This window comes from Staurois parvus, unplaced genomic scaffold (assembly GCF_062004578.1).
Source record: "Staurois parvus isolate SC_StPar_1 unplaced genomic scaffold, SC_StPar_1.0 ptg000137l, whole genome shotgun sequence".
NCBI classification, from domain to species: domain Eukaryota; kingdom Metazoa; phylum Chordata; class Amphibia; order Anura; family Ranidae; genus Staurois; species Staurois parvus.
Window position 1 is genome coordinate 12,984,039 of NW_028317933.1, and position 13,226 is coordinate 12,997,264.

Sequence of the window (13,226 nt, forward strand, 5' to 3'; positions counted from 1 at the left end):
AAGGAATATAAAGGACTTGTATACTGATAACAAGGAATATAAAGGACTAGCATACTGATAACAAGGAATATAAAGGACTAGCATACTGATAACTAGGAATATAAAGGACTAGCATACTGATAACTAGGAATATAAAGGACTAGCATACTGATAACAAGGAATATAAAGGACTAGCATACACTATAGGACCAAAGGTTTGTGGACACCTGACCATCACACCTACTATATGGACTCCCCCTCTAAGGCAGGCCATTGTCGGGCCGTTTATCTGCTGAATTTTAGGCCGATAAACGAAAAATCAGTTGGCCCCGTTGCCAATGCTGCCACCCATGTCCACGAAAAACGGTCATTTTTCGCAGACTTTCCAGCATGACCGATAAAAATAAATGAGGAGATCCGCGAAAAACGGCCGATGGGCTGGCCCCAATAACGGCGTGATTATTGGACGATTTTTCGTGTGGACGAAAATTCGGCCGATAAATGACCCGTCTATGGCCTGCATAAATGATTGAGCTCAGGTATTTGCAGTGAAGGATACTGTTAATGCTACAGCATAAAAACACATTTTAAATATTTGTGTACTTCCAGCCTTGTGGCCACTGTTTAGAGAAGACCCTTTTCTGTTCTAGCATGACTGTGCCCCTGTGTAAAAAGGCCGCTCCATAAAGACTTTGGTTTAGAATAAATTAGGTTACCTGTACAGAGCCCTGATCTTAACCCAATGAACACCACTAGAATTAATTGAAATGTTTATTGCAAGCTAGTCATTGCTGTTTTTGTCCAATGTCAATACCTGACTTCACAAATTATTTTTGGAGTGAGCACAACTATCCAGAATGGAGGCCATTATGTTCGCAGAGGATGACAACTCAATATGGCTTTGGAAATGCATGTTCCAAAAACTAATATAGTCTAAATGGCAGCTGTCCAAATGTTTTTGGCCATATAGCATACCTCCAGATCTGTATGTGATCATGAAAAACACAACACTGCATGCACTATGAATTGAAATCTACAAAGTTTCCTAAGGATTATATGCTACTAGCAAATATGTTTAGAAAATGCTAAGATACATTCTAGTTTCCCATTAAAGACAAGTTAAATGGACTGATATCTTAAGGTAGATTTGTAGACAAAATTTTTTTTTTTTTTTTTTCTTTTGCGTAGGGTAAGGGAGAGTTATAACTCCTGTCAGATTATTTTTGCATGAAGCATTCACTATAGGTAGGTTTGGTGACAAAAAGCGTTTCACTGCAGTGCCTGTGCTCCTCCAGGTAATAGTGACAGTGGGAGGATGCTTATGGGGGAAGGCAGGGAACAGTGTCTGTCAGCCAGGGAGGGAGAGGCTGAGGGCAAACAGGGGGTTGTCTGTCATCTGGGAAGGGGGTTGCTCAGGGAGGGATGTCAGTCAGCCAGGGAGGGTCCATGTGGATTTTTGTCTCCTAGCTGAGGGGGATTGGAGAGAGGTGACTGTCAGCTGGGGATAGGGAGGGTGGGCATGCAGGGAGAAATGTCCATTAGCTAGGGAGAGGTGAGCATGCTGAAGGATGTCTGTGAATGAGAGAGGGGGGACTGTATAGATCTTGGGACAGGTAACTATCATCTGAGGGAGGAGTGGAGTAGGAAAGTGAGGCCATGCACAGTGTCTGTGAAGTGTAAAGGCTGTAGAAATGTATCTCTCATTCTGTTGACTCCTGGCAGCTGCTGAACCTTTTGAAAGCCGTTTCTCCTTCAAAATGAAAGTATGTGAAAACGCAAACTTAGGTATTATATTATTAAGGGACAACTCTGGAGAGGTAGAACATATTCCATGCAATGATGCTTGGTGTCTAATCCTCTGTCACTCATTACATGGCTTCCTTTTTCAGGCCCTGGACACTTTGCGGCTATCATTACTACCCATACATTCTCAGGAAGATGTGCTTCTGCCACTTGCACATAAAATCTGGCCATGTCTAGTGAAAAGACTGTTACAGGATGAACCGCTGGTCCTTTTGCGAGCCTTTCAGGTAACTTCAAGATCCCATTAGGGCTCAGTTATAACTAGGTGCTTCAAAACCGTTCTGTTTTAATTTATGTATTTTTTAATGTAATTCCTTATGTGGTTTGGTAGGTTTTAAACATGCAGGAGCTTTAGTTTTTGGTAATGTGTGTTTCTGTCTGTGTGTAGACGGGGACTTCTGGATTTTGTGTGTAGCACCTGAGCTTCAAAGTAAACCTTTCCATTTCCCAAGCATGGAAACATAGTAGTATCTTCATATTACTTTTCATTTACTACATTGTTTCTGCAAAAAAGTGCAGCCTTTGAAGACTAATCAGTACTGTCACTAACATGCAAACTCTGACACCTAAGTCTTAAGATGGCCTTACATTATATAATTGTTCAATTTCCTGTAGAATTACCTACAACTATGTAGTGCAAGAGACTGCCTGATTGCATAAAAATTGAAAGTGTTTAGGTTTGACCTCATATTACTATATGGTTTTGGTAAAACTGAAGAAAAATTGTACAAGAAAATTATATAACGCATGGCCAGACTTAATCTCCCATTCTAACTTCTCCTCCATGGATTTATTATATGCAGAAAGCAGTGACACAAGACTGACACAGGAAGAGTAGAGGTATGTGGTCTGTGATTGAAAGACTGGTTTAAAGTGACCTATCAGTGCAAGGACACTTGTATTCAAAACATTTCTGCAAAAAGATCACTTCATATACATACCATTTATTGAAAAGCGGAAGCTTCGCTGCTCACTGTCTTCTGCAAGTATTCGATCGTACATATGGGGTAAATATCTGTTTCCCTGTCTGTCACTATGGTACCTCCTGGTAGCTTTTTACGTCCTGTAGTGATGTACAAGCTGGCAGGGGAAATCACAGTAAATGATTGTGGGAAGCTGGTTATTCACACACCTGGTATACTTGCAGAGGATGGTGAGTACATGCAGTCTTCTTTTGGCAGGTTTGTTCTACATTTAAGTGACCTTGTGCTGTTAGGGTCACTTTAACCACTATCCTATGTAAAACTCAAGATGGTGACATCCAGTTGTAGACCATCTGGGTCTCTAGAGACAGACTGGGAGGGGTATTTGCTCACTGATTTTGCATGGTGGATATTCTAAAGCTGAATTGTTAATGTCTGGCAGCAAGTTCTGCAAACATTGGGAATGGAAGGGGTTACTCTCATTGATACATCCACTTTAAAGCTGAATGCCAAGGAACTGAAAAACTTTGAAGTGGTGCTCCCCAACATTGCAAGAGTCAAATGCTCATTTTTGCTTTGGGTGCCAGTAAAATGCACCTAAACATACTCATTTCTCGCTCCTATGGATTACTCATTCTATATAGTCAGTTCCCTGAAGCTTCTTCCCCTCTGCACTCCAAAGGGCAGTTACAGTCTGATGATCTCTCGTGCACAACCCATAAATGACATTGTGAGTGTTGGTTTGCAGGGTAATGAGTCAGTAAAAGTTTTTTTTTTTTTGTTTTTGGTATCCTATGCCAGGTGCTGCTCTAGACTCTGTGGTGTCAAAGTAAGCATTTTTTTCTGTGCACTGGGGACAAAGCCTCATCATTGGTTAGTTTTTTTTTTTTTTTTCCAGTTTCCCAGAGTTCAGCTTTAAATGAATTCAGCCACATTTTTAAATTGTACTGGATTACTAGGGGTTAAGTCTATAGAGGTGCATGATACCCCGTGGACTTTAATTTACAGTTGACCTTTTTACTAAGCACCAGGAGCATAGCTATCACTATACTCCAAGACCTCTGATGCTGGACCTTCTGGTTCCAGCTTCTGGAGCTGTAGAGTTTAATTTAGCTGCTGAACCCACTCCTCCTGCTCAATCAGAGTGTTTTGTATTATGTAAGCTCATTCACGCAATGCAAAGGATTCTGTGAATGAACAGCAGAGGGAAGGGAAGGGCAATGATGTGTGTGAAAAGACAGCATCTCTCCTATCAGAGCCCCAGGAGTATAGTGATAGCTGTACCCCCAGAGCTCCATAAAACTATCAGATGTAAATTAAGAAGGTGGTAAAGTAAAGGAGGCATGCACCTCATTGGAATTAACGCCTAGTAATTCAGCACATTTTACAAAGTGGCTGAATTCTGGGAGTTCAGCTTTAAAGGATAAGTTCACCTTTTAGACAAAAAAATATTAAATGCGCATTTTTTTGCAGGTAAAAAAAGTGCATTTATTATTTTTGTCCAAAGGAGCCTGTACAGCATTGCACCTGTGATCAGTAGTTAGCTGACGCCATGCAGGTCTCCTGCAGACCTGTCAGAATACCTGCTTGAAGTATGGGATGTATGAGCAAGCAGATATGCTGACAGGAAGCTTTAATGAACTACCACAGTGCTCCACAGCGCCGTGGTAGTTCATTGAAAACTACAAGCCAACAGCCGTCAAGGCTGTCGGGACTTGCAGTTCGTTAATTCACGGAAGTCCATGAAGGAATGATCTGATCGCATGGGCAAAGCTCCACACGGCCGCGCTGTTTTCAAATCTGACAGATATTCCAGGGAAACTTCTTCCCATACTATCTGTCAGAGGGAGGGGAGGGGGGGCGGTTGCTGCGTCTATGGGAACATGTTACATGTTCTACACTAAAAACAGGTGGAAGATGTAACGTGTTTCCAAAGGTGAACTTCTCCTTTAATGCACTAATCCTTCATGGGGCCCTCTGGTCCCTCTGTATTTTATTGTGTATGATAGTATTATTATAAAGCTTGTCAACAGCTTGACCTGCTGCATTTGTATTTTTCCATTAAAGAGAATGAAGTGCTGTTCATGTATATGTTGGGGATAAGGTGGAGGAGTGAGAAGATTTTAAACAGTTGCTAGGCTGAGACAGGCAGGCCATATAGCAACGATGTATATAAAATCATGCTCTGCTTTGAATATGAATCATATGTGAATACATAATGCAAATCAATGTACGTTTGTGTTACTGTGATGTATATGACATCAAAGTAACACAAACGTAGAAATCCAAATGTAATGTGTGCAAACAGATCAGTAAACCACAAATTAGGTCTGTGAAGAACAGCCCCAGTGTATAAACTGCAATAGCCAACTAAAATATTCATAAAAAGTGTGATATCAATCCTTCGTGAAAACTGGCAACCTGAGACCCCAAGATTGTATGCCCACCTGAACGTTCGCTTTCCACTAAGCTCTGCCTGTCTGTTAAAGCACCAGCCCCTCCCAGCAAGGTAACAGTGCTTAGCATTGTGTAAAATAACTGCCTCCCCAGACCGTCCAGTTCTCTGCCCTTTGCACTCCCTCCCTCCCATTTACTTCCTCACTAGCAGGTCACCTCCCCATCCCCAAAGTATAATGCACCCTGCCCTGTGCACTTCCTCACCCTCATTTACCTCCCCATTCCCACTTTCAGGTCACCTCCCCATCCCCAAAAATTATACTGCACACTCCCATCTAATTTTTTAAATCTACTCCCCCGCCCCCATCACACGTTCCTGCTCCACTGAGTCAGTGCTACTGGAGATTTTATTTGACTAAAATGTACTGGAGATTTTAGTAGACTAAAATATGACTAAAACTAAAACCATTACCATGACTAAAATACAACTGAAACGGCATTTAGTCAAAAGACTAGGACTAAAAATAAATCGCAATTTGATGTCAAAATTAGCAGTGCACGTTTGTGTTACTGTTATGTCTTATACATTGGTTTGCATTATTTATATGCATACGGTTATCTGATTCATATTCACAACGCAGCACTATTTTATATACATTGTCGTTTATCGCAAACACTCTGGGGTTCATTTACTAAATCTGGAGAGTGCAAAATCTGGTGCAGCTCTGCATAGAAACCAATCCGCTTCCAGGATTTTTTGTCAAAGCTTAAAAGAGAAGTATGGCTTTTGTTTTTTTCCCCCCATTTATATTTACCTAGGTGGATGCAGCATCGGTCTGATACTGCATCTGTCCCCCACCGGCTCGAAGTGAGAACTCAGCGATCACATGATCACTGAGTTCTCACAGCTGCTCTAAGCAGAGAATGGTGACTGTCAATCACCGCTGTCTGCTCTGCCCCCTTGCACTTACTAGAGCGCTGGGCTGTGGAGGGGGAGGGAGCTGATGGCTCCGTATTCTCAGCAACTCGATGAGAGGGTAAGCCAGGTGCTGCTCCAGACTCTGTGGTGGATCTCAACTTTAAAGTCAGGATCTTTCCCCAGCCTGGACTGGCTGAGTGACGTCAGCCAACAGCAGGCTTTATATATAAACAAAAAAACGTTTGCGCTAGATGTGTGATGAAATCTAAAACGTAAATAAAATAAATAGTGATAATTTGTAGTAAACAATGCTGCCACTTCTAAACAAATTAATATAATCAACAAAAGAACCCTCAAAGTTATTCAGTAGCGCAAGAAATATATTTATGCATGTGAATAAATGAATAAGTAAGTGATCATTCAACATAAGTGGGGAAAAAAAAAAATAAGTCCATAAAATGTCTTTTCCACCAAATGAATCTTGTAATTTCGAAAAAGAAATCGCCACATTCAAAAGAATGGCATCCCCCTTCCGGCTATGCACTTTTTTTTTTTTTTTTTTTTTAAGGTGAATCCAAATGGGAAGGAAATCAACCAAAATTGATTATTGATAGACTCCTCTCTGTTTATCCTCCAATCTCCATGCCTTTCATTCCCATGATCAGCTGGCACCACTTCACAGGTTAACAGATTCCTAATATTGAGGAACTTATAGCAAAATGGATAACACTCTCCTTCTCCTTTTTAATTTCTCTCTCTCTCTCGTCATGTAGAAACAAAATAGAAATAACCCAATGGTGCAGGACGAAATAACACCTTTAATCACTATAAAGACAGCCACTTACAAAATATAAGCAGATAAAAAGCCCATAGGTGCTGCAGTGAGATCTCGTTCTGACGCGTTTCGTCATACCTGACTTAGTCATAGGGTACCCTATGACTAAGTCGGATATGACAAAGTGTCAGAGCGAGACTGTGCCGCGACCGGAAGTGACGGAACTGGAAGTGATGCAGGAGCGCCATTGTTTGAGATCCGGTACTGGTGAGAGCATTGCCTGATACCAACCAGTGTTTTACATCTCACTGCAACACCTATGGGCTTTTTATCTGCTTATATTTTTAAAGTGGCTGTCTTTATAGCAATTAAAGGTGTTTTGTACTGCACCATTGGGTTATTTCTTTTTTTGTTTCTACATGACCACTAATCCTGAGAGAGAGAGATATTAAGAAGGAGAGCGTAATCCATTTTGCTATAAGTTCCTCATTATTAGAAATCTGTTAACCTGTGAAGTGGTGCCAGCTGATCATGGGAATGACAGGCATGGAGATTGAAGGATAAACAGAGAGGAGTGTAACAATATTGATTTTGGTTGATTTTCCTTCCCATTTGAATTCACTTTATAAGCAATTCTAGCCAACCATGAGAATAGGAGGCATGGCTATCCGGAGAGTGCATATCCAAAAGGGGGATGCCATCCTTTTGCACCTGGTGATTTCTTTTTGGGAATTAGAAGATTCATTTGGCGGAAAAGACATTTTATTGACTTTTTATTTTATTTTTCACTTATGTTGAATGATCACTTACTTATTCATTTATTCACATGCATATATATATTTTTTGCGCTACTGAATCACTTTGAGGGTTCTTTTGTTGACAGTGGGCTTTAGCCCGCTGTTAGCAGAAAACGGGAAACAGGAATGCAGAACGAACTGAACTCTTGTGAGTTTTGGCTGTACTACTCCTTTAAAAGAACAATCTGAATTTTAGAAGCTGATTGGCTACCATGCAGTTTCACCAGATTTTGCACTCTCCAGTTTTAGTAAATCAACCCCTGTGTGTGCTTGCAGCTTGAGTAGTTCTTTTTCACAAATAGATTTTACACATACAGCAAAGAGCTGCATCTTCGGTTTTTAAAAAGCGAATGTTTCTTGAGCTCCGGGAAAATGATTGTACCTCAGCAAGGTAGCGCCGCACCCTTGTGTTCTATATCTCAGCAAGATACCATCATTTTGTTCCCTGATCTGTGTCAAACTACCTGCTTGCACACAACACAGCTGATTCTGGTTGATGCCTGAATATAGATGGTATTGGCTGTGCAAGAAGTAAAATGCAGGTATTGACAGTAGGAGCACTGTGATCTAATCCAGATATCTTATGTCTCTCACGTTTTTTTAAATGGCCATCTCCTTTTCCAGGTGTTAGTGTCTCTTGCTTCCTCATGTAAAGACTTCCTGCAGCAACGTGTGTGCAAGGATGCCCTTCCTGCCTTTTTGATGTCCCTACGCTCTCAGGCACTTGTTAGCTGTCACGCCGGGCCTGTATACAGCCACACGTTGGGCTTTAAACTGCAGTTAGCTGTACTGGAAGGATTGGGGACCCTTTGTGTGGATTTGGCATTGGGTGAGTACTTGGCTGCCTAGCTCAGAGCTAAATTCTGCTATTATTACTGAATTCTGCAAGCTAAAATGACACTATGTAACTTTTCTGCATGCCTCTCCTATTCTGTGTGATTTTCAAAGTCCTGGATTAGATGCATTCATTGCCAGCGGATTTTCATACTGATCCATATTTGTAAAGGGGAACATGTCTGAACTGAATCACATAAAGTCCTCCTGCGCTCTTATGGTAAGTGGTGGATAGAGAAACTAAAAAGCAGCCAGCATCTATCCCGCACCAAAAAAGGGTAATATGAATAGAATATAAAGTTGATGCAGCGCTAAAAAACTAAAGACAAAATATAATATATATCCGGATAGTAAAATAAAAATGATAACATGACCCAGGATCGCCTGGGGATACAAAAAACAATAGCCCTTATAAGACTAATAGCAGTGATAAGTGGTTTAAGTGCAGGCTAAGGTGTCCATAATTCATACAGGGGTGTAAGTGAATCACAGCACACTCCAAAGAAGGTGACCCCGGGCAGTCTTGCTGCAGTGGCCTCTCACCTCCACTCCACGACCCTACAGGGCCATAAAGCGTAATGTAGATCACCACGAAATCCTCCAATACGGACTCTTTAGATGTATGAATGAACAGGGACAGGTTTCCTCCAAGTCAGTGGATGAATAGAAGGCACTCTCCTCCGATATCACAGCCGCTCATATGCCCATAAATGAGGAGATAAACATAATCCTCATAGTGTATTACCGCTTTATTTGAATAAGGCAACAAACAAAGAAAGGAAGGTAATCCACTTACATAAAAACGGCTTGTATGGAGATGCAATGCTGGGTGTAAGCAGGATCAAAAAGGTGCACCAAGATGGCGTCACGCCGGAAGTGCGTCACCACGCTATTGCCGTCAACGCGTTGCGTCACGTACCTCGTGACTTCATCAGGACCTGAACTGGCTTTCTCACCATTCTACAGTTCCTCTATGATCTATAGGACCCCCTGCAAGAAAGGGTGGGGCTTACACTGGACAATTAAAGTGACTTAGTCATTGACATAAATATGTAAAATAAAGTCCTCTCCACAAAGAAGACTGGTAATCCATTCTTCCTCTGCCTACGCAACTGATATTTGCTCTGAAGAGAAACAGCCACCAGAAGAATCCTCAAAATTCAACACATGCAGGAATGTTGGAATTACTGGTCCCCCCACTGCATTCTGGTTTCTCCTGCTGGCCACTGCATCACTACAGGACATAGTAGTGACATGGGGGCTGGTGGTTTAAACCACTAAGCACCGCAGGAGACCAGGAATCTGACACTTCCGGAAGTCTGATGCTTCTTCAGGCAGCAATTTCTCCTCGCTGCTGCAGAGACAAGCGGTGCAGGCAACTGCAGCTCTTTTCTTACATGGAGGACTTTATTTTATATATTTATTATAGAGAAAGAGTTGTTTTAATAACACATAGTAAAATTGAGCATAGGCACTCACCTGAAAGGATATTAATGCAGCAAATCGGTCATGTCTGGAAGTTCCTTCTGCATCACAAATAAAAGCTGGAAGGAGTGACACCTCTATACATAAGGAGCATGCTGTTTTAAAGGAATTTTCAAGTGTAAAGAGTGTTCACCCAATTAGCAGCCTTGAATTAGACCTGTATCTCAATCCCTCTCTGCAAGTTGTTACCCCACATTCACCTGTGGGAAAAGTATCCTGCAGACAGGGAAATCAAAGTGCAGACCATCAGTCCTAGAGCTCTCCTGGATGAACACTTCATGACTTTGTTCAGGGACATAGAGGGAAGTATCATTTCCCTCTTACATTTATTTTGTCCTCCTTTTTAAGTACAGTCAAACCTATATTTTCAATTTGTGTTTGGGGAAATTTCCCTTCTCTTCTTATCCCAAAGAGGCAACAGGAAGTCAGAGCAAACCTAAAGTGGGGGGAGTCCCACCCCCAGACAATTGTCTCTGGAGCAGGTGTCCCTGATGATTTCCCCTTAGCATTTGTTCTTGGAACAATTCTAACATTTTGGATTTACCCTGAATTTCTTTCTTAGCAACAATGGTCACCAGTACAAATAGCAGGGTAAATCTCCCCAAAGGGGACAGACAGCATTAAAAACTTGACAAGGGATCTAACCCTTTCTCACTCTTAAAGATACCGATTTCCCCTGCTACTATAGGTTGCCATTAGTTTCCAGCTGACTCTCGCTTTCGCTTCTCGGCCTTTTGGCTAAGATCAAGTGTAGTATCTGTTCTTATCAGTGTCCAGTGGGGGTGCTCCCGGCCATTCTAGCTTTGCGGGGATGGCTGTTGTATAGTACCCTCACTGGTATGATGGGGGTCCGGAAGGCTAGACCGGAGGGACAGAAACCAGGGAGCGCCATGATTCGTTCTGGGGCCTTGGGAGTAATTCCTCTGGGAAAGCTGGAAAGACCCAGTACCTCCTGATTTGGACGGATCTACCTTGGTCTGGCCAGGGGCTGGGAAGGCAGAGAGTCCGCAAACACGGTGCCCCCTGAGTAGTCGCCTCAGGGGTGCTCTGAGTAGCACTTGGGTGTGGGACCCCACGTTGCAAATGAGCACATGGTCACCGAGTTTAAACACTTTTTGCACTGCGCCTCTAGGACCGGGCCTTTTGGTCAAGTTCTGGGCAATTTTTTTGCTACAGGCCTCAGGGTCTGGTCAGTGCACAATTTGGGCACGACACTTTTTATTATTTTTATAGATTTATTTAATTTATTTATTTTCCTCACCCCACGTTTGTCACTTTTTAATTTTGTGTGTGTTTTTTCTCACAGGATGGAGGGTGTGGGTCCTCGGGCCTGCCCTGAAGTCTAGGGGGAGGATGTGTGGCCCTATGGTTCCTTCCTCCCCTGTCCCTAGGGGGTTTTCTCTTCGGGAGAACCCCCTGGCCTAGTACTGGATGTCCGGCTTCGGCTGGGCATAAGGAACGGTGGTCCACCAGGCCTTTTGGCCAGGAGGACCGAATGGGAACCTTGTCCCTGTCGGGAGCTTCGTGCCCCGGGGGATCAGGGTAGCGGTCCAACCCCTTCGGGGGTAGGACAAAAGCACACCCTTAAGTGCACTTTTTGTGTGGTGTTTTGCATTTGCACTTTTTTGTGAACACTTACGGGTTTTTTCGGTATACTTGCACGTTTGCGGACTTAAAAAAAAAAAAAAAAAATTAGTTTCCAGCTGACTATCTAACTGAGAAATAATTCTAATGACACAAATAATGAAGTTGCTTTGTACTTCCCCATGAGACTTATGGCCTGGTGTGACTAAGGTTATACTCAAAGTGGAGAAACATTCTTCAGACATTGGGATTCAGCAACACAGAAAACAGCAGGCCAAACATAAATCTGGATCGCCTTTTCTTACTGGATAATCATACTGTATCTTCTCTTTCATGTACTAGAAGTTTGAAAATAGACACTAATTGGTTGCTACACTTGTTTTGGTGTTTGCTGACAACTTGTCATGTATGGGAATGTACTGTAGTGTCTGACCCTGAAATTTTACAAAACATGGGAAGTGTTTAAGGGATTGCTTACAATTGTTTGCATTTAAATATAAGTCAATGGGAATGCAGAGAAAACTCAAAGGAAGTCAAAGCCATGCTTCATTGGTATGTTTTGACTTGCTATGTTTGACTTCAATATTTTTTATGAACCAATTGACCTAAGGGAGATATCTTCACATCTGATGTATATATTGTAACTGTTTGATACTATGTTTGCTGAGCAGCCAGTGAACAGATTGTTTTGTCCTCTAGGAGACCGCGATCTGCTGGACGTGATTGATTCTTGCATGTTGTACCTGAGCGCTCGACAGCCAAAAAAACTCCAGGAAGCTGCAATCCGGTGAGAACACCCTACAGAAATGTACACTGTGTGTGTGTGTGTGTGTGTGTGTACGTACACTCAGGGCTGGACAAAGTCATGTGATGTTTAAAGAGAAACTGGACTCTGGAAGCTGTACCCAACAAAGGCAAGCGAAGTGCAAATGACTAGTCACCTGTATTGTCTGTGGTCTCTCTGCAACTGGTCTTTTCCCATTACTGACTTAAAATGCCTTTTCATGCACTGTGTCTCTGCGTGCAGGTGACCACTTTGGTTGAAGCAAGGCATTGCTTCCTAATGTCAGAGCCTCTTAACAATGGCAACAGTAGTAAAAGCTGTAGTGACATTACTAAATCTTACTCCAAGTCTCCTGATACTAGCAGTCAGAATCAGCAGTGCCTAAGATTTCACGCTGCAGCTGCACAGCTTGGAGGCTCAAGGAGCAGGAGTGTCTAGGCACACTAGCATACCAGGATATGCACTGCTGTTTTTCAACAGGAATTCCAGACAAGATTGAGTTGCAAAGCGCTTTTGGTTTGTGATGCACAGATACAGTGTAGTTTTGCTCTATGTGGCATCCTGCCCACTTAAGGGTTCTCATCCTGTCATGAGAAAAGTATGGGACCTGCCACAGCTGACCTAAATGTTCAATATGTTAGTTTTCTGGTTGACATGCTGGTGGTGCTTTAATGGTTTTTGAGTCCATCATGTAGAAAATATAGAATAAGGAATTGACACTTTTCTAATGATCATTTACAGTTTGCTTTTTCTGGGTCTGTAAATCAAATATTCAAGCCATTCTAATGGTATTTTTTGAAGGAGGTCCAGCAGTGACAGCCCCCATACATGTCTCACAATAGTGTCACATTAACACCTTCCCACCTGGCCTATAGCAGATTGACTGCCGGGTGGAACACTTGCCGTTGTGACTGGGCGTCATATGGTGTCCTGTCAAAACGAGCTG

At 42.4% G+C, this 13,226-nt stretch overlaps 1 protein-coding gene and 1 pseudogene across 1 annotated transcript in view; both read left to right on the forward strand.

The window, feature by feature from the left end:
- The window catches only part of TTI1 (TELO2 interacting protein 1), a 41,044-nt gene that overhangs the window by 12,994 nt on the left and 14,824 nt on the right, over positions 1-13,226 (forward strand). The window contains exons 5-7 of the mRNA XM_089673367.1: positions 1,869-2,009; positions 8,218-8,422; positions 12,196-12,283. Coding sequence (XP_089529493.1) covers positions 1,869-2,009; positions 8,218-8,422; positions 12,196-12,283 — 434 coding nt within the window. The remainder of the gene's footprint in view (positions 1-1,868; positions 2,010-8,217; positions 8,423-12,195; positions 12,284-13,226) is intronic.
- On the forward strand, positions 10,631-10,746 carry LOC149465831 (U2 spliceosomal RNA; annotated as a pseudogene).